Genomic DNA, 24,870 nt, shown 5'->3' with positions numbered 1-24,870 from the left:
ATACATTTCCAAACATGACAACTAAACAGAAAAGCATGCCTACCATTGAAGTTGTGGTCCCTCCTGATTTTTTAATGTTCTTGGAAGGCAGTCCATGAAGGCGACTGAGTCTAGCTTGGAAACCTGGAAAATCAAAGCACTCAATTTAGAAGATCCTACGATCATTATTCCCATCAATACAGAATTCAGAATAAGTTGGAAGCGGGAAATGTCTTCAACAGTAGTGGGGGAAATGCAAAACACACTTAAAAGATCTGAAGCAATGCCTAGTAGAGTTCTAATGAGGTTAGCACACAACTACTGATTATTTGAGAACTAGGGCATTATTCAGGGCTTTTCTTTCCTCCTAATTCACCTTTCTAGTATTTCAACATTTCACAATGGTCCTAGCAAGAGAGCAAGTCAACCTTTCTAATAATTCAAATGCATGATAAATGTAGTAGCTGAACTACTATTCACCATGTTCCTTTACAGCACCTTGTGCTAGACTCTTTCATCTCCCTTTTAGCCTAATCTCTTAATGAGTGTGTGTGTGTGTGTGTGTATGTATATATATATGTATACATATATGTATATATACATACATATATACATACTATATATATATATATATATATATATATATATATATATGTATATATATATGTAAAAGCCCACAATATCTAGCAGTCAGGAAGCACCACTGACCTCTTCTTCCCGGATGTGACATAAGAGGGAAAGAACCAGTTAAGATACTTTCAAAGACAGGATCTGGTAAATTTTTGTCTAGCTCTGTAGGATCTTCCTTTTCCCACCAGGGCACGACCCCAGTGATGCCACATGCTCCACCTGATTCCTTCTCATAAAACCAGTCACTCTGCTCATCGTCACCTGTGCAAAAACAAGAAATCCCCCAAAGCTTCAGTTTTATTATCCAAATACACAGGGTTATCAGATTTAGGTTTCTAAAAAATATAAGACAGAAATTATATCTGAATTTCAGAGAAATGATTTTTAATATAAAGTACTTGCATAAAATTTTAGTATGTCTAAATACTGCATGGAACATACTTATACTAAAAAAATTATTTGTGATCTATCTAAAAATCAAATATAACTGGGGATCCTGTATTTTATCTGGCAATCATATACACGATCTATACACAAAACTTTTGATTCTACACCACGGCTATAGTGTTTTTTAACACTATAACAAGAACTTCCATCAACAAAAACATAAGCTGCTATGTTTTAGAACCAATTTAAATATGTGAAAAACAATAATACTGGTTAATTCTATGGCAAAAACTGTACAGAAATCCATTTAAGTTACTACCCTTTCCAAATTAAAGAAAAACAAGCCTTAATCTCCTGCCGGGAATTAAAAGTATAAAACTGTAGAACCCGTTCTCTGCAGCTGATAATGGTATATAATTAGCTTAATTTCATGATTTGTATGGAGTGTAAAAGGGGAAACAATCGTGAACAGATGTGACTAAATGAAATTAATCTGATTAAGTTCATTAAGAAATAGTTGTGAAAAAGTTGATTTTAAATGAAAAGTGACAGTACCACAGCATTGAGGAAGAAAGTGTGCTGGATTACTATAAGCAAGGTATTTTTAAAACAGAACACTATCCATACTAAGTTTGACTTTTGGGAACATCCATGAGTGTAAGTAACCATGGAGAAATGATCCATTTAAAATTCAGTTCAAAATGTACCCTTGATGCGAATCAACAGTATTTTGTTTTTAAAACAGGAATAATAGACATGTAAGTAGAAAGAACTACAGAAGGCAGATGGCTTTTAAAAGTAGGTGACAAACAGCATTTTGAACATGATCCCAGATTCATTCAAGTCTTTGTGTTTCTTAGAAAAACTGCTAATTCTGGTTTTTAAGAGGGTCATCACAAATGCCATAAAGTTTTTTGCTTTACAGAAAGAGATTTCTGATTTCCAAAATCTCTTACTACAAATATTTTTAAAAGCAAACTAGAAAAAACCCAAAGCTTCAACTGAAAATGACTCTATGGAAAAACAGCCATACTTCAAATTACGAGGGCGTGAAAATTTTAAAGCATTTGGAAAGCCAAAGCCACCAGTTTATTTCAACAGCGAATTTAATAAAAATTAATTTAAAAAAAACCACATTTCAAAGTGCATAAATATTAGTACTTTTACTGAGAACTATAAATTAAAATTTCCCAGAGCAGGTATAAATACAAGAAAAAAAAAGGGAGTCACTTGAAACTGATTACCCAAGATCTTAATTCCAATTGAGACAACATTATAATAGAAAAATGAGGTTATTTTATTTTGATGTGATGTACAACGTTGTTCTATTTAATAGGGAAATCCAGTAGCTAAAGATGAAGAGCTTGAGTGCTGAAGTCAGACAGACCAATCAGAATTGGGATGTTTTGTAACTGGGAAGTTACCTCAACTTTATTAGACTGGGTTTCATCATCCGCCCAAAAAAAGAATCTCACAGGGTTTTCTTAAGAATAATAGAAGAGCAGAAGAGCCTGCGTGGTTCAGCTGGTTATGTGCCGACTTTGGCTCATGTCATGATCTCATGGCTCTTGTGAGTTCAAGCCCTGCACTGAGCTCTGTGCTGATAGCTCAGAGTCTGGAGCCTGCTTTGGATTCTGTCCCCCTCTCCCTTTGCCCCTCAGCCACTCACTTTCTGTCTCTGTCACTCAAAAATGAATGTTAAAAAAATTTTTTTAAAAAGAATAAGAGCCTAAAGTAAACTGAATGAAAAACAGCACTTAGAAATATAAAATATAAAAAGCTCATAATAAATGCTAGCACATTATTCTAAACCGTTCAAAGCTTTTCCAAGATTGATGGACTTGTCCAAAGTTATTTTTTAAAGAAGTTTTTGATTTCATTTCATTACCAAATTCAACATTTGTAACTCTGGGTAGGGACATGTATTTAAATGAGAGTTTAGGTATATTATCAAGGCAGTTAAGCTCACTCTGAGTCCCGAAGTTCTAACATATTTCAGCAAAGTCTCTTAACTTCAAAAAGTCTATGGTCTCTAAAACAGTATGTGCCTATTTATCTGGAATATATATGATTTATAAGAAAAAAATTAATGATAATTTATTTTATTCTTATTGTCAAGAGGAAGAAAAGACTAAGAAACGAATGTGTAGGCAGCTATTATTTTGTTCTTTTTTTTTGTATCATTAGACTATTTATAATTTAAAACAATAAATTTTGGTTTGGTCCCTTAGAACTTATTACTGCTTCGCTCTAAAGAGTCTCAAGAAAGGAAGTATTTGTGGTAAGTATTCGTAGATATTCCTTTTGCCCCTTATTGTCCTATTTTCTTCCCAAATGGGTAGTTTCAAAATAATGCCATGTTGAAGTGTGAAAAGCTTCAGGAAACTTTGAAGATGTGAAAGATCTAAGTTGTAAGACATTACTGTTTAACAGTTTACAATACTGAGTTCATGAAAGCTGTCTAATTACTTACAAACTGGAAACGATGAATAAATGTCACGGCTGAATAAAAATGAAAAATGACTTGCAAATCCATCTTTATTAATGCTTACACAGTATTAAATGCATTTGGAATCAGGTGGAGAATGAGAACCAGTGTCTTGTGAACTTGCTAAGAGACAAAATTGAAAAGACTGAGGTATGTAAAGCTTTCTTAAGGAAGATAATCCTTCCTTAATATTATTAGCCCCACATACTAGCTTTTGGAGATAATCAATTACGTTAGGTCATGAAGACAGGATACCCTTCATAGTATAAAAAAGAACTCAAGCCCAGTCCACTAAGCAGGTGTGTGTAAGGTAAAGGGATTGCAGTCATCAACCTAGGACATAACTAGCAATAAGCACAAACTTTCAAATGAAGATGTTTTTCCAAAGGAATAAAAAAAATAGATCTCAGTACCTTGCCTTCCCTCATCATTGGTAAATAAACCAGCATCGGTGCTGCTGAGACTGCTGGAATCACTGTAATAAGGGAGAAGAAAAAAAAAAAAAACAGATCAAAAGAACAATTGATCTCTCAGTCGTAAAATTTTAAAGAGACACGGCAGCTCAGAGATGAAACTTAAGCCTGACAAAGATCTGAAAGAAAATAAGATGATATTTTTTTAATCAAACTGCAAATATTCTGGTTCCATTAACTACAGAGCATATTATTTTTGGCACATAAAACCACAGGAATCTAATGGGACCCTGACAGTAAGCCAGATGTGACTGCAACGAGGTGCTGACACAATTGATGCATTTTATTATCTGCTTTCATCAAATGCTCACTGCTCCTTTCTTATGCCGTGTGCAATTCAGCCTGAGCCCGGAACACCGCTGCTCAATAAAATGGGGAAAGTCTCAATCAAAAGCAGCCTAAGCCTTTCTTCAGCACATGAAATACAAGGGCCTGGGATGAAATTACTTTTCATAACCACATTTGCAAATATTCTGGAAAAGACATTACTTAAGAATTCACAACAACTCTGTTACTTAGCATGGAAGAAAAAAGTTTACAACGGTAACAATCCATTAAGTCAAAGTTAAAATCCCTCTGAGCAAAACACTCAATATTGCCAATATTAAGGAGGGGGTATGTAAAAATAATATGTACCCCATACTTCCATAGAAGTTCAAGTATGATACAAAGGCAAATTTCACAAATTAAAACAAATAGTAGATATTCGACTGACATGAATAAACTGTCACTATTAGTTCTAACAGAAGCAATGCTTATATGAAAATCTAGTTAGTTGAAAAACACAAAAACAAGATCATGTAATAACAGCCTTCTCCTCTAAAGAAAATTGATGATCTTCTTTAAAAATTCTCATATACTTCTTCTTCTTGTAATTTTTAATTTTAACCAATTAGGAAACTACCTCAGGTGAATTTTATACTTTTCCTGTTTACATGTATAACTCTATAACCTGACTTAGTAAACAAAATTAATCTGTTTTAAAATATTTAAATTGAGAGTTCAGGATTAAAACCACAAATGAGATCTAAACCCAAATGTTTTCTGAATATAGAATATCATTTCAGTTGTTTTATTTATTAAAAATAAATAAAAACAAAAAGCATAAAATTTGTTAAGTGGCACATTTTACCAAGGAACTCTAAGTTGGTACCTTTTTCTTTAACTTTCTTCATTAGTGCTTTCCTGTCTGCCTATATCAACACAACCCTAATATATGGCCTTATCATATATACCTTGAATCATAATTCTTTTTCTGAAATCCTTGAGGCAAAATGTATTTAAAATTCACAACTTTTCAAATTTTGGAAAGATATGTTCTAAAATGACTAAATGACTAATAAGGGTCTGGGGTAGCATTCCAGAATCAAACCTATTACTGTATATTTTTTTCAATTGAATGAATATCCACATTAAATAGAGTTCAAGTTAGGTCTGGCCTCAAATGAATGAATTAGTTTTTCACAGCTTTCAGAATTCAGATTTAAAGATAAAGGATTGTGAAACTATGTGCTTTCTTTTCTTTCTTTCTCTCTCTTTTTTTTTTTTTTTTTTTTTTACAATAGTCTTCTCATTTCTGAGTTCAGATTTACCTCTTTTAATATAGTCTACATCTAACCAGGCTCATCTTTTCCAAATAGAACTTGCTGACTAAAAATATTATGATATCTTGGATGGGATCCTGGAACCGAAAAAGAATATTAAAGAAAAACAAGGGAATTCTAATAAAGTATTGACTTTCATTAATAATGTGTCAACATTGGTTTATTGATTCTCACAAGTGTACCACAACAGGGGAAACTGGGTGCAGGATATATGGGAATAGGATATCCAGAAACTCTCTGTACTATCTTTGCAATTTGTCTATAAAACTAAAAGTATTCTAAAAGAAAATGTTTATAAAACACATGTGCATATCTATACATATATACATAAATTAAATAAATAAAATAATAAAATGTTTTCTATTAAAAACCTAAAATTACTGCCCCATACTTTTTGGATTAAATATAGATTTCAAGGCTCTATATGGATGATCCCAACCTAAATTCTCCCTATCTCTTTGTTTATGTTCTTTCTCCAAGTGGCATCCCAATCTTCTCTCTTCTCTCTCTGCCTGCTTACTCTTCTGAAATATATAAGGAAATCAGATTTCCCCCTCTGAGAGCAGCTCTTAGTCCCTAATGACCCTGGTCTTCATTTGGGATCTTTTTACATGTGTTTTAAACAACATGTTTCTTTATTTGTATTTCACCTCATTGACATCTAGCTAGTTGCTCTAAGTATACCATGTAGTTGTCAGCATGTCCGATAAATCAGCACAAGAACTTATATGGAAGCAGGGCTTTTCATTTTCAGCATCTGACAGCCATTATGGCTCATCTCCAAGGACACCTCTTCCCACTTTTTTTTTTTTTTTCTTTTTTAAAGCATGACTTTTATAGCATGGTATTCAGAGAGAATATATCCCATGAATGCCGGTCAAATTTGCGTTTGTACACTAATCCCAATCCCCTGTGCCCCAATCTGTTCATTTCCCGTATTTTTGATTCTTGAAACAAGACATCATCTGAGAGTCCTCTTTCTCTTTTGTCCTCCCCAGTACAGTCAACCTTCCACTGATTCCAACTCTTAAAAGTGTTCTATTTTTTTTCCCTTTACTATCACTGCCATAATTCACCTCTCACTTAAGGATGGACTAGAGGTCAGTCAAAGCTAAAAAAACACTGTTACTAAGATCATGTTACCTTGAGAAAGTGTAAATCTAATTGAGTTTCTTCGTTGTTAAAATTCCTCCCATTACATACCAGGCCTTTAAAACATGCTTACTGCTGTAGCCTCAACCCCCACTTTATGTTCTAGTCATAATGAACTACATGTACTTTACCAAATACATCCCACTTTGCTCCACAATCCATGCCTTAGCGCTTGCTTAAATCATAGCTCCTTTTGGAAATCTTCCCTGACCAATACTTTCCGCTCAGCACACTTCTTTTTCATTGTTTGCTTGTCTGCTATTCTAAACTATGGGGCTGCAGGGAACAGGCACTGCCTTATTTAGCAATCTTCCCACAGAAAGAATATGCATCTGAGTGACAATAAAAATAGTTACACGGCTAAGTTTAAAATCAAAGAAAGAAATACTTAAAAAAATGATTCAGGAGTGACAACATCCTCTTTGAAAATTGGTACCTGGGCTGTTGACTGCTGGGTAGACTGATTATATCTAATAGATATTCAAATATTTTTTACAGTGAAGAGAAATCAAGAGAGTTGCATCTCATTTTTCTTCCAGGGTTGATGTCTGTCAATAAAAGGCAGACATCAATAAAAGGAGGGGCTTGAACAATCAATCCAAAAAGCTGTAATCTGTAAATAATCCAGAAATGAATACTTAGTCTCCACTACACATACGCTCTCTCCCAGCAACTGAGCAAGATCATCACTTTCAAGTCAAGCTTAGTAGTCCTCAGTCACAATGGCTCAATACTACCATACAAATAATTTTCACTATGGTATTAAAATGCTGTCTTTTTTTTTTTTTTGGAAGAAAAGCAGATACCATAAACTTCTCAAAGACTTCCTGAAACATTTTTTTGTTTTGAATAATTTTTACTTCCTTAGAAAAATAACATAAATAGAAAACCATCTCTAATAAAAGCCCCATCCTATAAATTTTACCAGATCCTATTCATGTTTGTAATCATATTTATAAGCAAATATATATGTATATACAAAATAATATGTATTATTAAATACATATATATGAAGTCCATGGTCTTCAGTCTACATGATTAAAATGAGGGTAGTCTTACAAATTAAAATACTCTTTCCCAGTAAGCAATGTTTTGTTTCTTTTCTGGATCATAGTTCTGAGTCTGGTTTTAAGAACATGCCTAAAAAGATGAACAATGTCAATACTTTCTCATTTCCTACAGTAGCATTAGTTCTGTGTAAAAGAAAAATGATCACTTACCTCTTGATGTTGTCAAAATAGTACTTAACAATTATCATGGTGGTATATCTGCTTTCTAGAATAGGTACATGAGACTAGCTGCCAAAGGATCATTGTTTTTCTCATTTGTCTAATGACAAGATCAAGTTTTTCTAGACTGTAAATTAGGTTTTACAATTCCTAAGTGATCAGAATTCCCAGTATTCCACAGACTTCTAAAAAGATCAAGCCATATCTGTTGAAGTGCTACCAATTTTTGATTCTTAAGAATCAAAATAAACTGATGAATTGTGACACTAAAAAGCACCAAAGCTAAAGCTCTATAATTAAACAAATAAATAATTATAAATCCAATTCTATGAGTTCTAAATGTGCTGTTATTCAAAAGTGCATTCTTTCCCATTGAAAATCCATTTCCTTTTCTCTTTATAGCTGAAAATTAAGTCTTTAAAACACGATGGAAAGACTTTGTTTAAATCAAATAAGCAATTTTGTTTTGTGTTAAACAGCATAAATTATAAAAAAATGTAACGATGGCTAAACAGGAATATCACTATGATTATATTTTAAATTATTATAATTTATAATTATTTTAAAATAGAATTAATTAAAATACAAAATACGTTCAAGCACAAACAATGGAGACACATATTTTTATAGTTAGAGAATATAAAAGTCACCTTTCACTCATGAGTTCGTCTGAGACTTTTTGCTCTTCGTAGTCCATTTTGTCCTTACTGGTCTGGCTTATTTCCTCACTTTCTAAAACTACTCCTTCATCTTGGATTTTTGGTCCTTGTCTAATTATTTTCAATTTCCTTTTTTTGACTTTGTTCTTGGTAAACTCTTGATATTGGTAAGCTCTATCACTGTCCATGTCCTGATCTCTACAACCTTCAAGGGGCTGGGTCATTGTCCGTTTGTTAGAGATGTCCTGTGGGAGGTCCACGGCCATGCGTTTTACCTTTCTCCTTCTGCGCAGAGTTCTGTTCCCAAGGCTGTCCACGGCAAAGTCAGATTCGTGCCACAGAGGTCTTTTTCCTCGTACATTATTATTTAAGTTTGATGATGGCCTGCGCTTAGCCACTAACATTTGGTCATCCGAGTCACTGTGATCTTTTTTATTATTATTGTGATTCTCTCTATAGTCCTTGCTTGGTTCCTCTAAACTAGAGTCAGAGCCTTCACTTAAGCAGTGACCAGTCTCCCATGGGTGGTGAACATTATATGATCTCCGTTTTCTCCCTCTCCTTTTCCTTGCCTGGCGTTTCAGAGGGCAAGATATACTTCGAGAATGATCTCCTGTTTCAGCAAATCCACCTCGAGCTTGCTCTGAGCTCTCCTCCAATGCTGAGACAAGATCATGAACCAGTTCTTCCATGGTTCGACTGAAATGCCTACATTTTCCAAAAAAAAGAAGAAAAAAAAATTAAAGAAAATAGTATTAACTGCATTAACCTAGTTTATTACAGCAGACAATTCACTCTAAATCTAAAATTAATAGTTATTATAAAGAAATGTTTAAAAGCTACTTAATTTTTCTATCCCAGATAGCTTCAAATATTCTGACTCATTTTAAGCTCCTTTTTCATATGTAAGTTCTTTTATTAAACATACGAATTACTTCAAGATAGAGTAAGCATAATATCAGCAATGAAAGATCCCAGTAATTTCCTACTTTTACTGTGTAATTATAGAAAAGTTATTTCTGCTTAAATCCCTGCTCATTAGTCTACCCCTCCCTTTCCCTAGAGCCAGTTTTGCTAGACCAGATACGGAGAGAGCTTTCTCAAGCCCTCCTGCAACCACCCCTCCCCCACAGCAATTTCTAAGTGAAGAAGGAAACTGTACAATCCTCTACTCACCACACGCTCTACCCAGTCACCACCATGATAAGCGAGGGAGATGGAAAGACTGACAGGTACTTTCAAGATGTGTAATATATGTGAAAGGAGAGTTTAACCAGACACTAGGCATATATTTAGGCCACACTAATCTCATAACGCAGTCAAGCAGAAACTGTTCATACTCAAACTGGAGGCTCACTGGTCTAAAATGGCCCATCATTTTTCTTATAATTCATTCTGAGACAGTCTCTTGGTATTTTTTAAGTAAAAAGAAACAAACAAAAACCATTAAACTATGTTACCAGTGAGAAAATTATCTGCTTGTCAGCTAGGATAAGCATTCTTTACGGACTTTTATAAATTATATCGACCCTTTCCAAACCCAACTCCCAAAGATTCTAGATCAGTTGGTGATGGAAAGCCCAAAATTCCAATTTTATTTTTTAAACAGTATAGTTAATTCAAACATGTATCTTTCTTATACAGATCATGAACAATCATTTCTGAGTCTCAGGAGGACTTAGGGATCAAAATATCCTCACCTACAGAGGTCTATATAACTTCTAAATCTACAGTAGGGGTAGGCACACTTTTCTCTAAAGGGCCAAACAGTAAACTGTTAGACTTTGCAGTCTATTAGGTCTCTGTCACAGCCACTCAACTTTAGCCACTGTAAGGTGAAAATAGCCCTAGGCAATACATAAATGATGGCTGTGTTCTAATACAATTTTATTTACAAAACCAAGTGATGGCTGGCTATAGTTTGCTGACCCTGGTTTATATAGTCTCTACAGTCTATAATTTGAGGCATTTGCAAGTTCCTTATAATAATTTTTCATTTTGTGTTTTCATTTGAATAATCTGAAAACAAACATACCTTTTAATTCAACTGGATTTACTACTTATAAGATGATTCACACATACAGCTTCTAACACAAGAACTTACTATGTGCTCGGCCCATTTTTAACTGTTTTATATGCATTACCTCATTTCATTCTCACATAATAACCTTATAAGGTGGTATATGAGACACAAAGAGACACAGACATTAGGGCAATTTGCCCAAAGTGACACACCTAGAAAATGGTAGAAACAGGTTTCAAACTCCAGCAATCTGGTTCTAGAGCCTGAATGCTCAACCAACTGCAGCCAAGAAAGGGATTCTAGTACCACACAATGCCAGTATCCAGTTTGCATTTGTTTATGAGTGATGTAGCAGCAGGTGGTACTATTTTAATTTCTGAGACAGATTTAATATATATCTGCGTAAAGCCAAATGACTCACACTTAGCATTATATTCTTTTGAACAGAAAAGAGGAATGGGAGACCTGAATCAAGGGCAGTATAGGTGGTGGAAGTCAGTTGAATCCAAAGCCCCCGATGCTGTAGTCATCAGTGAAATGTACATTGTGAGCAATTAACTAAATGGACACAGTTTTTCATTAAAAAAAAAAAAATTATGTTTATTCATTTTTGAAAGACAGAGACAGAGCACAAGCAGGGGTGGGGCAGAGAGAGAGGGGGACACAGAATCTGAAGCAGGCTCCAGGCTCTGAGCTGTCAGCACACAGCCTGACACAGGGCTTGAACTCACCAACGGTGAGATCATGACCTGAGCGGAAGCCGGATGCTCAACCGACTGAGCCACCCAGGCGCCCCGACATCGTCTTTCATTTAATGTGGGCATTGTATTTTCCTGATCTATCTCCTTTAGCATTCTGAATTAACATGGTGACTGAAGTATATATTTTAAATAAACTCTGGAAAGCCACTAAAAGGGTCCTATATATTACTCAGGTTTTAGAACCCTGCATTTGGTTATGAGAAATAGGTGTCACGTAGGAATTAGCATTAAGCCAAAAGAAGGGCTACAATTCTGACTATACTGATAAGCCAAATGGGTCTTTTCTCCATCATCTCTAGGTTAATAATCACATTTTTGTTTTCCCTTTATTGCAATAAATATTTTGCTCATTTCCTTGAATACTATTTCTTTGGAAGAAATGTAGTCTGAAAGACCTATGATCTCTGAATATAATATTGCACCTTTAATAAAATTCACTGGACGCCAGCTTAACGTGTACCAGAATAAGGACCTTTGTCTAAAAGAAGACTCGGTATCACCTGGTTCTTAAGTAACTTACTCTTTGGAGATGCAGTTTTCTCATCAATGGGTGAATGACTAGGTCTAATTATTAATATGAAATTAACTCAATGCATGAATGTCATCTACAACTAAAGTTGCAGGTTATTTTGGAAGTAATAATCTAGTGCTTTACCACAAAAAGGAAACGTGGTGGACCTACCACCATTAGATAAAGATTAGCAATCAGATTCAATCCATTGAAACTTAAGTCTTAAATCAATTTCATTTAAAAAGAATTGTTGTAACAAACAGCTTAAGAAAATAGAACTGGTATTACTAAGAATGAAAGCAAAATTTCTTGATAACATCATTAAAATTGTCACTTTACTTGACTTTGTATTGTTTTTCTCAAGAAAAAAAAAAGACATTAAAAAAATTTTAGGGGCGCCGGGCTGGCTCAGTTGATTAAGTGTCCGACTTCGGCTTGGGTCATGATCTCACGGTTCATGGGTTCGAGCCCCGCGACGGGCTCTGTGCTGACAGCTTAGAGCCTGGAACCTGCTTTGGATTCTGTGTCTCCCTCTCTCTCTGCCCCTCCCCCACTCACTCACATATATAACAAACAAACATTAAAAAAAATTAAAAAAAAATTTATCCAGAGAACCCAATTTATTCCATGATGTCACTCAAATAGGGATCAGATACGAATGCCAATGAAGACATTTACTTTAAAAAGACTTTTTAAAAGCCTCACAAAAACACAGAAGAAAATACGCAACATTCACAGTTAAAATCACTTTTCCCCCCCTTCAGTTTCAACTCACCAGACTCCCGCAAGTCAAAACCCTTGTTAATGAGCTAGTGATATTATAGTCAGTCACGCTGCTTCACTTCTATCTCTCAGGGAAAACTGGCATCATCTGGCCTCACAGAAATAAAGTCATTATAAGAGACCACATAATCAATAGCTCATTTATTTCCTTTGCCTCGGCAGTTACATTGAAGACCATGGTATGGAAACACTTTATCTTCAAGATATTTTCTTAAATGAGACTTTTCCTATTGAAGAAAGAACCTGAAAATACAGAACTTGTCTGTACAAAAACGTGTTTATTAAGCATTCATAGCTGTAAAGTTTAATTACAGTAAAATTTAGTGAATTACCACTTAGCTAATTTGAATAACATTCATATTTATAAAACAATTTCTCTCCATTTGAAATTCAATGGAAATGACATCTTTTGAGAATAGTTTGCATTAGGTAGAATATCTAAGATGACAGTTCACTAAGAGTTTTCTTCAAATACTCCAAATAAATAGAATAAGATTATAGTCCCACTATCTATCTAAAGTGGGATTTTGAAAACGACATGACCTGAGCAGATAAGCATTTTGGTTTTTCGCAGGTGTATTGCATTATGCTGAGCAATATAAAACGTATGATCAACCCAAAATTTGATATGCCAGTTTTAGGTAAGAATTTTGCGCCAAGGGTTAAGTTTTTGTCAGTCTTCTTCTAGGCACTATTAAAACATCCAATAAAATGAGTAAATTGTTCTCCCTGGCTTTCTTAACACCAAATTCTAACTCAGACAAAGGCTTTCCTTAAAAACGTATGTTTGAGAGTGAGGATGGTCAATGAATGTAGAAACCTGGCGCTGAGTTTAGAGTTTTCTTTCAAGTGTTTCTTGCTCAAGAAAGAAGACTCAGGACGTGGCCTTAGTCCAAACTCGATGCTCACATGTTCCCACAAGACTAGCAGTTGAATGATGATGAATCAAGGGCTCTCAAATAGCAGTCAACAATGTACAGGGAGGCACGGCAAAGAAGCCCAAGAAAGCCCAGAAAAACTGATCCCCCCAAAAACTGACAGCCAATTACTCCATCAGTGACTTTTCCTTTTTGGAGACTCTATTAGCAATAACTACTATTCCTAAGAGGATAAAATATAGCATGTACAGAAAAATTAGAGAATAATTTCCTTGCCTGGACACTGATAAAAATAACTACATAATAAGATGATAGACATGTGTCTTCATAAACCCAACAATTTCATTAAAAACAAACAAAAATCTTCCATATGTAACAAAAAAGTAACTGACCACAGCTATCAAATATCTAGGTAAGGAAAAAGAAATCAAATGCTCCTTATCACCTAATACATGGTAAAATTCTCCTCTTCATCTCTGTAAAACACAGGATCATCTCTTCTACAAACTTAAGTAACTCTAGCAGTGGAGTGCTAAAACTAATTCACCCACTGCTAAACACAACTACTTAATTGGCTTCTAGCAAGTTAAGGAAATAGCCATTTATTGTTAGTTTCTGCATGAATAAAAATTCAATGTGTACAAAAACAATGTAGGAGGAATACCTAGTCAAGAGCTATGCTGACGAATGTATGCTATGACTGATCACAAACTTAAGAAAATAGTCTTGGAATTACATGTTTTGATATTCATGTTAGCTTTGGCTTAAGATAGGAAGGGTTGTTTGGTCATAAAAGTAAATAGCTAAAGAATACACATTAAAATTAACACATAATAGTGTAGATCATGACAATGGGTGCCTAAACATACAAACAGGAGCCTTAGAGATGCTACATCAGGGCTGGCTGGGTGGCTCAGTCAGTTAAGCGTCCAGCTCAGAGTTCCTGAGTTTGAGGCCCACCACAATGGACTCTGCTGATGGTGCAGAGCCTGCCTGGGATTCTCTGTCTCTTTCTCTTTCTGCCTGTCTCCTGCTCATGCTTGCTTTCTCTCTCAAAAATAAATAAATTAAACATGAAAAAAAAAAAAAAAAAGATGCCACATCAAGGGCTAAATTTCATGCCTAATTCAATAAAATATGATTTGCTTGATTAAAATTTCTACTGCTCATAGGAATTTATACATTTCCTTCTTTAATGGTGACACTATTTGTCAAAATAAGTCTTTATCTCAGTCTAGTAACCTTTAAAATGATTAAAAGAAGTATCTCCTTTTATATACCTTGAGGAAATATTTCTTAGGAAATATAGAATAACCCTAACATTAAATGTTAACATTTAAGCTAGTTTAGAAATTCCTTGACCTACCTAACTTAAACCATTAATCAGAAGTAACCTTTTCTCTCTTCTTGAAAGAGGTAGCGTGGAGTTAGGGGAACTTATTATGAAACGTGTAAGTGATTAATTATAACTTTACATTAATATTAGGCAATGCACATGGACCAGAATTCTCTAGGTAGGGGAAAAGGCTGGGAGGAAACTAGAGAACACAAGCTTTAAAGTCAAATCTATGGGGGCGCCTGGGTGGCGCAGTCGGTTAAGCGTCCGACTTCAACCAGGTCACGATCTTGCGGTCCGTGAGTTCGAGCCCCGCGTCAGGCTCTGGGCTGATGGCTCAGAGCCTGGAGCCTGTTTCCGATTCTGTGTCCCCTCTCTCTCTGCCCCTCCCCCGTTCATGCTCTGTCTCTCTCTGTCCCAAAAATAAATAAACGTTGAAAAAAAAAGTTAAAAAAAAAAAAGTCAAATCTATGAATGTGGAAGCTAAATTTGACTCTATTCCTTAGCTATAGGACCCTAAACAAATTACTTATTTTCAGACTGTTTATTCATCATAAAAATGGTACATTTTCTACCTTGAAGGGATTCTGTGGGATGAGAGTGAATACTTACGTGAGAGTAGTTATTTCATCTTTTAACAACCTCTGTACATGAATGAGGTGGTCACTGAAATATCAAATCATTCTGCTTTTAAGGTGTAACCACCTTATGAATCCTGAGGATATCATAATGAAAGCACAGACCTTACCCTTTCTGAGTTCTTGAACCACTCTGACTCATGGGAAGAGGGGGGGGATAACAGACATTAGCAAAAATCTTGCATATCATTTCAAGACATTCATGTACTCTTTAAAGATTTTCATGAATATTAAAAAAAAACCTAAAAATTAATGCTGCATTTCTGACTGACTCCTAACTTAATAATATATAGATACAAGAAAAAATAAATTAAAGAAAGTCATTCCACCAAGTTAGGAGCCACAGGTTCTCCACCAAACAGAAAAGTTCATTGCCAATGGAAGCAAAGTTTCCACGGACTTGAACTTGACTGGAAGTGCTGCTGGCACCTGCTATTTTGTCACTTTTGTTACCACAGGAACAGGCAGAAAGCTTTCTTTCCTCCAAACCCTAGCAGTTAGGCCAAAAATTAAAAATTAACTTAAATTTAAAAAAATCATTCATGGCTTTAGAAAAAAGTCTTTTTCTACTTTCCAAATAGTGAGTTAATAAGGCAAGCTCATTTGCTATTTAAATTTGAAGGTTCTTCTGTTTTTAACTTCATTTAACTTCAAGAGTCATTCAAAACTTTACGCTCTAATCACTTTTGAAACACAAATTGTTGAATAAGAAGTTGTGTAAATGACATAAAGTCAAAGTCTAAAACAAACAAAAATAATTCAGAATCTAAAAAATAATTCATTCCAATTCTTGTCAACATGCATACATTAGAGCACATCTAGGCAAGTTTCTAATATGGACGAGAGGAGTCTCATTCATTGCTCAAACATGGTAACTAACTATTCAATATTTATTGAATATATAATATATTCTGAATTCTTAGAATAAGAATGAAGACAACTGAATATTAATTACATGTACCTAGCATAATGCTTGACATGCAACAGATGTTTAAAAAAGATCTGTTGGGGGGCACCTGGATGGTTCAGTTAGTTAACCAGCTGACTTCGGCTCAGGTCATGATCTCACACTGTGTGGGTTCAAGCCCTGCGTCAGGCTCTGTACTGACAGCTTGGAGCCTGGAGCCTCCTTAGGATTGCCTGGAGCCTGCTTAGGATTTTGTGTCTCCTTCTCTCTCTGCCCCTCCCTCACTCACACTCTGTCTCTCTCTCGGTCTCTCTCAATAAATAAATAAATAAATAAATAAATAAATAAATAAATAATTTTTAAAAAGAGATCTGTTGGGTGAACAAACCAATGAATGACTGAATAAAAAAACAGGAAAAATATGGCTTCATTACAAATTTAGACAACCCTGATTTCAAAGTTTCTGCCACATTAACAAGCCAGATACTCTTAACTTTCTGGCTACCTTTCTAGCAGAGCAAATGTGGTGGTAAAGGACAAATTATCAAAGATGTTTTAAAGGTTTCCAGCTTGCCATAAATAAAAATGCTAAAGAGCTAAACTAATATTAATGGGTTACTTGGCCAAAATCACACTGGCCATTGCTTTGATCCCTCATTGTCGAAATAGAAACCTGACTCAAACAAACCTGACAGTATAGAATTAACCTCAAGATAAAAGACAAAAAAAAAAAAAAAAGGCAGTTATTTAAAAAATGCACATTTTCCACTCTGCCATTTCTTGCACCCAAAGAAAATCCAAATAAGAAAGAAACTACAGAAAAAAGGAAATGATCTAGAATAAACATAGTTTATATTTTTAAGGACTTTAAAAAAAAAAAAGCAAACCACACACATTGAAACAAACAGTATGGCTCAATATATCAGTAATTCAATATTCGCATTATCAAGGACTTAATTGTAAAACGTGTTAGTTCAACCTTTAAAATTTTAAAAACCAGAAATTCACTTTAAATATAAATCACTAATAAGGTAAAATGTAATAAAAGTGTATCTACATTATAAATGTGGTTTATCCATTAAATGAATCAAATTTTAAAAGGCAGGTTAACATTATAAGTGCCACAATACTTATGCTTTTTGGCCCCTAATTTCAAAATTGTGTGTGGATGAGGAGTCAGGAAAAGGAGATAGAAACTCTCAGGTATAACGATTTTATAAAAATATAATATAAACCACTTACAAGAACAATTTGCACAAAAGATATATTCATTTCCTGAGGATTTTTATTATTTAATTGTATACAACTTGTCTTCTGTAGCAGTAAATTACAAAATATAATCTCAGTTCTATTTTTCAAACAAATTGTTAAAGGGGTAGATAAATCATCTACTATTTACCCCTTTGGGGCCTAAAACTTGAAAAATCTAATCTCGACATTGGAGAAAAAGTTGAAGTCAAGATGGGAGGTATATACAACAGGAATCCAGGCTGGCTAACCTATCCGGGCATAGTCTTTCCTGTTTAGATACTCCCGTGATATTGTATCTTATTCAGACAAATAGGATGTATACGAGGATGGTGAAGAATTGTTCTAGGTATACCAGCATCACACTGCAAACATGGTACGTGGGCAAGTTACTTAAGCTGTATTTGCTCCTGTTTTGCCATTTCTAAAATGCAAAAAAAACGACAGCACCCACCTCAAAAGATTTACATGAGATATATGTACATAAAACTCCCGCACCAAGGAATCAACCAGTAGTAGCAACCCCAGCGGCACTGGGGCTTCGTTACTGAGAGCAAACTTACGTGCCTAGTATGGTAAATGTCTGATCAATGAATGAAAAAGAAAATTCCATTGAGAACTTTCCAATAAGGGAATGGTTGTGCAGATAAACTAGAAAATCAAGGTTCCAGTTTGCTGGAAAGTGTTCATTCTGGCCAATCAGGCGTGATTTTTCCGAGTTTCATTAAGAAACAATGATTAAGTGCTAAGCACTATGTTATCCTCTGGGCCATAAGAAAAAAATGAATTCTACACTGATAATTGAAAAGAAGATAAGCATTTTAAGAGAACTGAAGGAGGGTTTCTCTGTATTAGATGGAGGTACCTAACTATGAGTTGGTGAGAAGGTGAAAGGGAGAGGAAGGAGTTGGAAGAGTCATACTTTTGTTATTAAATAGTCCTCTGTCCTACAAATCAGTATCGCTGCAACAAGGGCAGACCAATCTATAAAGCACATTTTGTTTAGTTCCCTTAACAAGGTATTGAATGGTGAAACATTAAGACAGGTACCTATTAGATGCCTGGGGAGGGAATTCTGGGGTAATGGAAATGTCCTATATCTTGTTTTGTGTGGTGATTACACAGTATATACAACTGTCAGAACTAAAAATAATAAACATGTAACAAGTGTTTTATGTTATGCTAATGACACACACCATTAAAAAAAATATGGCTCATTTAAGAAAGTACTCCCAGCTTTCTCACTGGAAAATGTCAGAATTTAAAAGTATAACCATTATAAAATGAACTACAGAACGATCTAATCTCATTCAAAACATTTCAAGCAAGATATTCTTTTAACTTCTCAGCGATAAGGGACGCAGAGGAATTCTTTGAGATCACAGACTACTAGAGTGCCTCATGGTCTCATTCATTGCAGAATCTAAGAATGGACGTTTTTCGGCCACAGGTCACCCATTTTTTCAATACTTTATGCTTGGAATTGTCAGTGGGAAACTTGTTTCACTGCTTGTCCGACGTATGCTTGGGGAAAAATAGGCCTGGCATTGCAGAGCTTTCAATTAGAAACCCAAAACCCAGCTTCTAGGTCCAGGACTAAAATGCCCATGGCAATTCTGGACAACTCACTTACGAATTCTGTGCCCGTGATAATCTCCTATCAGAGCTGTCATAAAGATAAAGTGCATGAATTTGTGAAAGCACTTTGAAATATCAAAGCAATATATTATTATTTCAAAGGGGCACTGGTGATGGGGGTACCACAGCCCTGGTCAAACCCCAAACCTAAAATCCTGGCATTTACATGTTCTTAGGGAACACTCATACACATTTCATTTGAACTAAAATGGACCGTTCAAGGGGCAGAAACAGGTAGGCCACTCCCACTCCAGAAAAGAGAGGGGTGAGTGGGGTGTCTTCTAGTACTAAACTTCCAGAACTCTAGATTTCTGGGATTTGACCCCCCAAGACACCTGCTGTAATCTAGTACATTTAAAAAGGAACGTGAGGGGATAAGATCTATATTGTTAGTTTCTTCTGTCCCTAGCCTTGTCAACAATCAGGGACGAAATGAATTGCTCTTGGAGTATAGACAGCTTTACTCCCCAAATATCGTAGAGGGTTGGGCAATCAGCAAGCATTTACCGTACTCGTGCACACATCTTTAGCACACCTCAACGCCTTCCTCAAATCGCTTCCAGCCCAGGCACGAGTGAGAGCAAGGCCTAAGTGTCTTCAGATCATCCATCCCCAACTCCCTCCCCCTTCCATTCCAGGTCCGGCGGCCTCAGGCCATCACACCCTCTCCTGATCTCCCATCCCCAGGGCCGCCAGCCTCACCAGCTGTTCCCGGCGGCTGGAGCTCCGATCGGTTGGCGCCCGGCGGCCCCGAACATTAACGACACCCAGGAGCCTGGCCTCGAGGCTCAGGCCCGAGAACAGACTCCAACTACCACAGCACCAGCGACTTCCAGAAGCAGTTCAGCATTTTGAGCTGAGCTTCCGGAAGCAGAGGGGAGGCGGAAACCGGATGCCCGGAGCAACCATTACCTCTCCTCCCCGCACCGCCTTCGTCGCCTGTAATCTCCTCCTTTTTAACTCACAGAAAAGATAGAGGCAAATCCCTGGAACCTTTTCCTACGAAAAATTTCTTAAATGTCTTTCTAGTATTCTGCAAACTGAAGCAGGGTGGGAAATAGAAGTGGAGTGGTCGAAAAGTTGTACCCTCGGGACTAGCTTTATGGTTTAGCCCGGTTGCCATGGAGACCAATAGTAACAGTGGTGCTCCCGCACAAGCCGGGAGGCTATGGCCACGTTAGCTCGGCTCCAAGCTCGGTCGACGTTCCTGGTACACCAGTACTACTTCAGGAACAGGTAAGGCGTCGACTGGGGTACAGCTCAGAGGGCTGGCTTCGCCCTCGCCAGGCGTTCCTCGGCAAGAGTTTCCTATTAACAAAGTCCCTGAATCAGTAAATACCAAGCACTTCGCCCCGCTTCGTTTGTTGGCCGCAAACTTAACCACAAGTTTAAAAGTAGTGTTACCATGCAGAGGAATTATAGATGGGGGTAAAGGGAGGACATAGTTATTAGCTTGAGATGGCTTAGGAAACTGCCCACTATAGATAAAATTGCAGAATAAAGTATTCTTCTGGGACATCATCACTCCACAGTTTGATGAAACCCATGCCCTCCCTGTTGAAGTTTTAGTACCCTGACTGGGGTCGCCCAGGCACTCTAGCTGGGGGATCTCCGTTGTGTCTCCCGTTTGCCTGGGGATTTGAGCCTCCATGGTTTCACAGATGTCATTGAACTCAACTGTTCCATGGCTCATTTGTCTTCCCGAAGTGACAGTATCTAAACCATTCTGGCCGTGATGAGAATAGGCTGGCATTCCTTCCATTTCATTTATTATTACTATTAATATTTTCAGTATAAAGAGAAATCTCTAAAGATCATGAAAGAATCAAAATTCCAATGTTCGCCTAGTTAAAACAACAACAACAACAAAGTGTTTGTAGCTTTGGGCACAAAGGCCGTATAAAATATCAATACGTGAAAAAAGGTAACTGGCAGTTTCCTTAAGCAATGATTGCCATTTCCCATGTGTTATTGGTTAGATCAGCGCTTTGTAAACTGTAGTGTACATTAGAATCACTTGAGGATGATGTTAAAATATAGATTCTGATTCAGTGGGTCTCCGTTATGGCCAGAGAATCTGCATTCTCAGAGGAGTTCCTGTGAGGCCCCATTGTGAAAAAAAAAAAAAAATGTGTGTGGGGGGGGGGCTTTGTAGAAAAGGAACTAGGTATAGGTCTATTTCTTAAACATCCTTAACAAATTATGTATCTATTCCCACTTTGCATGAGGGAAGGAAAATGAGATTCATGTAGAAAAAATTCACAAACTATTCAAAGTAATGTTGGTTTGATGGGAGGAGATTAAGCCAAGAGACCAAAACAGGTGGCTACTGTAGAGTTAGAATTAATGGTTTGCATAGGTGTAAACTTTAATACAGGTATAATGAGAACTTTTACAGAAATAAAATTAGAGGAAAAAAAGTTACTGGAATGAATTTTTAAAAAAATAAACGTTTCTAGTTACAAATATAGTAAATGAATTTAAAAATAGAAAAGTCACTAGTGAGAGGTAAATGTTTTAGGAGAGCAACATGGAGGACATATCCAGGGGATTTAGTATGTGAATGATAGTCACTGCAGAATTTGGGAGTGGGAGTGGGAAGAAGATAAATGACTAATAAAGAAGTAGTAGAAGAAAACTTTCCTAAACTGGAGAAAGAATATGGCTTTGAATGGAGAGGGCTCTGAGTATGAGACAGGATTTTTTTTTTTTTAAAGACACACTTCTTAGATGTTATCTGGCAAAATTTCAAGGATACAGAAACAATTTTACAAGCTCCTAATCTAGACAGACAAGAAAAAGTTATTTGCCAACGAAGAAAGAAGCACTGATTGGTTCATAAGCAACACAGGGACTTCTAAGAGAAAAAAAAGGACAATAATTATTGATTATTCAAGGCAATATCTAAAAAACCTAAACCCATCAAAGCTCTTATTCATTCTTTTTTTTTTTTTTTTTGATGAAAGAAAGACGTTTTCAGATATATAAAGACTCAGGGTCATGTCATCCATATAGCCTATTGGAGGAAATGTACTCAAGAAAGTACTCTCTGAAATCAAGTGAAGATTAAATTAGAGCAAAGATCTCAAGATAGGGGAAGAGGAGCAAAAGAAGTAATAGAAACAATAAGAAATAACTGTACTTGTATTTATAGTTAAATCTAGACGAACACTGTTCCTGAGATTTATGGGATACCCCTAATTCCATGCAGTTAAAAGAATCCAATAGGCACTTTGAGTTTGCTTCCTACACATCTCCTTGTGCATTTCAAAAATTCATTAGTACATTTTCCACCTTGTAAGTGATCACAGACAGTAGTGTTGTGAATAATCTCATTAATACGGTAATGCAGGTCATTCTATATCCAGCTTCTAATATCAGTTTTTCCCCACTCTGCCAGCCTATGTGATAATAATAATTACTCCAGAGGCCAGTCTTTTTAGTGACCTCGGAACTCCCCACAATCTCTCCCATCACCCAGTCTCAAAGACACTGGCATAGGTTTAAGGTTCGCAGTGCTGCCTACCAGCCTATCTTTCAATTTTTTAAGTTTTATGTAGCCAAAGTTGTCAATCTATTATTTTGGCTCTGGGGATTTTGCCTTCATTGGAATGGTCTTTCTCAACCCGTGGTTATAAGAAAATTCTCTGTGTTTACTGACAATATTTTAAAAGTTTTATTACGTGTTTCTTCACTCTGCAATTGTGTTTGTGTGTATGTATCAGGTGAGATAGGGACTTAACTTTTAGTATAGAAATTGTCTCAAAGCCTTTACTGAACATTCCACACTTTCCTTACCAGTGTTATGTATTGCAAGATAAATTAAAGTTGTAAAAATTGCAAAGGAAGAAGCAAAATTGGCTTTGTTCACTGACAACATGATCCTGTGCATAGAAAACTAAGTTACCTACAAAAACATCCAGAAATAAGTGAATTTAGCAAAGTTGTAGGACACAATACACAAAAATCAATGGCCTTTTTATGTAATAGCAATGAGCAATTGTAATTTGAAACTATAAAAACAATTTGATCTATAAGAGCATCGAAATACATGTTACTTTATCTGTTGACCTTGTAGAAATACCTTGTGTACACAATTTGTACACAAAAGTGTTTTAAGTACAGGGTTATCTGTAAAGCATTCATTAAAGCATTACTTCTTTTTAAAAAGTTTTTTTTTTTTTTTTTTTTTTTGAGAGAGAGAGAATGAATGGGAGAGGGGCAGAGGGAGAAGGAGAGAGAGAATCTCAAGCAGGCTCCATGCCCAGTGTGGAGCCTGATGCAGGGCTTGATCTCATGACTTTGTAGAGATCATCATAACCTGAGCCAAAATCAAGAGTGGGACACTTAACAGACTGAGCCACCTAGGTGCCCCTAAAGCATTATTTCTAACAGGGGGAAAAAAAAAACAAACCCTGAAAGTAACTTGTATATATTTGTAACTAATCTGGCTAAATAATTTAAGGCATATACACATGATGGAATATTAAGTAGCAGTTTTATTTATTTATTTATTTATTTATTTATTTATTTATTTTAATGTTTATTTTTGAGACAGAGAGAGACAGAGCATGAACGGGGGAGGGGCAGAGCGAGAGGGAGACACAGAATCCAATGCAGGCTCCAGGCTCTGAGCTGTCAGCACAGAGCCCGACGCGGGGCTCCAACTCACGGACCGTGAGATCATGACCTGAGCCGAAGTCGGACGCTTAACCGACTGAGCCACCCAGGCGCCCCATGTAGCAGATTAAAAGTGAAAAATTTTAGGGCTTCCTGGGTGGCTCAGTCTGTTAAGTGGTGGACTCTTGGTTTCAGCTCAGGTCACGATCTCATAGCTTCGTGGTGGGTTCAAGCCCCACATGGGGCTCTGCACTGACAGTGTGGAGCCTGCTTGGGATTCTCTCTCTCCCCCTCCCCTGCTTGTGCTTTCTCCATCTCTCTTAAAATAAATAAGTACAATTTTTAAAACAATAAATGAAAGTGAAAAATTTTATGCCTAATGACAAAAAATTCAGAGACAAATTAAGTTTAAAAAAACAGCTCACAGAAAACATATAATACATTTTGTATGAAATGTTTATGCATACAGAGAGACATAGGAGCTGAAATCATAGATAAAAAACTGTTAACAGTGATTAGACTTTGAGAATTGGAATATAGGGAAGGTTGAAATAGTATCTTAATTTTTTGTCTATATTTTTCCATGTAGTTTACAATTTTATATTAAATATTGGGTATTCATTATAATTTATAAACAGTAAATAAATAGGAAAAAATACCCTAAGGCAAAAGTTTTCTTTTGAAAACACAAAATTAAACATATAAAGTAAGTGACCATGAAGATGTAACTGATACAAAATTTGCCTTGCCACCGTGAAAAATTAGAAAACTGAACAAAATACGTGGAAAATCACTTTTAGACATTTTGATACAACAGACAGTGTAGGATTGTAATCTCTTAGTGAAAGGAAACAAATGAGGTTATCTAGACAGTTACTCCCACTTTACGCGTGGCAGTAGCTTCTGATCAGAATTCAAACTCAACA

The 24,870-nt window shown here is 36.0% G+C and overlaps 2 protein-coding genes across 11 annotated transcripts in view; one reads left to right on the top strand and one right to left on the bottom strand.

Annotated features, from left to right (window-relative positions):
* GPATCH2 (G-patch domain containing 2) overlaps nt 1–20,200 on the bottom strand; it is a 176,717-nt gene extending 156,517 nt beyond the window's left edge. For 3 of the 4 annotated variants that reach the window (XM_027074979.2, XM_027074980.2, XM_053209504.1), the window contains exons 1-5: nt 20,027–20,200; nt 8,593–9,309; nt 3,898–3,959; nt 688–870; nt 44–123 (exon numbers count right to left, since the gene is read on the bottom strand). In XM_027074979.2, coding sequence (XP_026930780.2) covers nt 44–123; nt 688–870; nt 3,898–3,959; nt 8,593–9,309; nt 20,027–20,082 — 1,098 coding nt within the window. In that variant the 5' untranslated portion in view covers nt 20,083–20,200. The remainder of the gene's footprint in view (nt 1–43; nt 124–687; nt 871–3,897; nt 3,960–8,592; nt 9,310–20,026) is intronic. The other variant, XM_015077381.3, reaches the window with a different exon arrangement.
* A 19-nt stretch (nt 20,201–20,219) lies between these two features.
* Nucleotides 20,220–24,870, top strand: part of SPATA17 (spermatogenesis associated 17) — a 225,058-nt gene continuing 220,407 nt past the window's right edge. For 2 of the 7 annotated variants that reach the window (XM_053209507.1, XM_027074982.2), the window contains exon 1: nt 20,224–20,560. In XM_053209507.1, coding sequence (XP_053065482.1) covers nt 20,493–20,560 — 68 coding nt within the window. In that variant the 5' untranslated portion in view covers nt 20,224–20,492. Of the gene's footprint in view, nt 20,561–24,870 lie in introns of all 7 variants that reach the window. The other 5 variants (XM_053209506.1, XM_053209505.1, XM_053209509.1 and 2 more) reach the window with 5 other exon arrangements.

The sequence above is a fragment of the Acinonyx jubatus genome, chromosome E4 (genome assembly GCF_027475565.1).
Source record: "Acinonyx jubatus isolate Ajub_Pintada_27869175 chromosome E4, VMU_Ajub_asm_v1.0, whole genome shotgun sequence".
In the NCBI taxonomy this organism is placed as follows: Eukaryota; Metazoa; Chordata; class Mammalia; order Carnivora; family Felidae; genus Acinonyx; species Acinonyx jubatus.
This window is presented reverse-complemented; position numbering and strand designations above follow the sequence as displayed.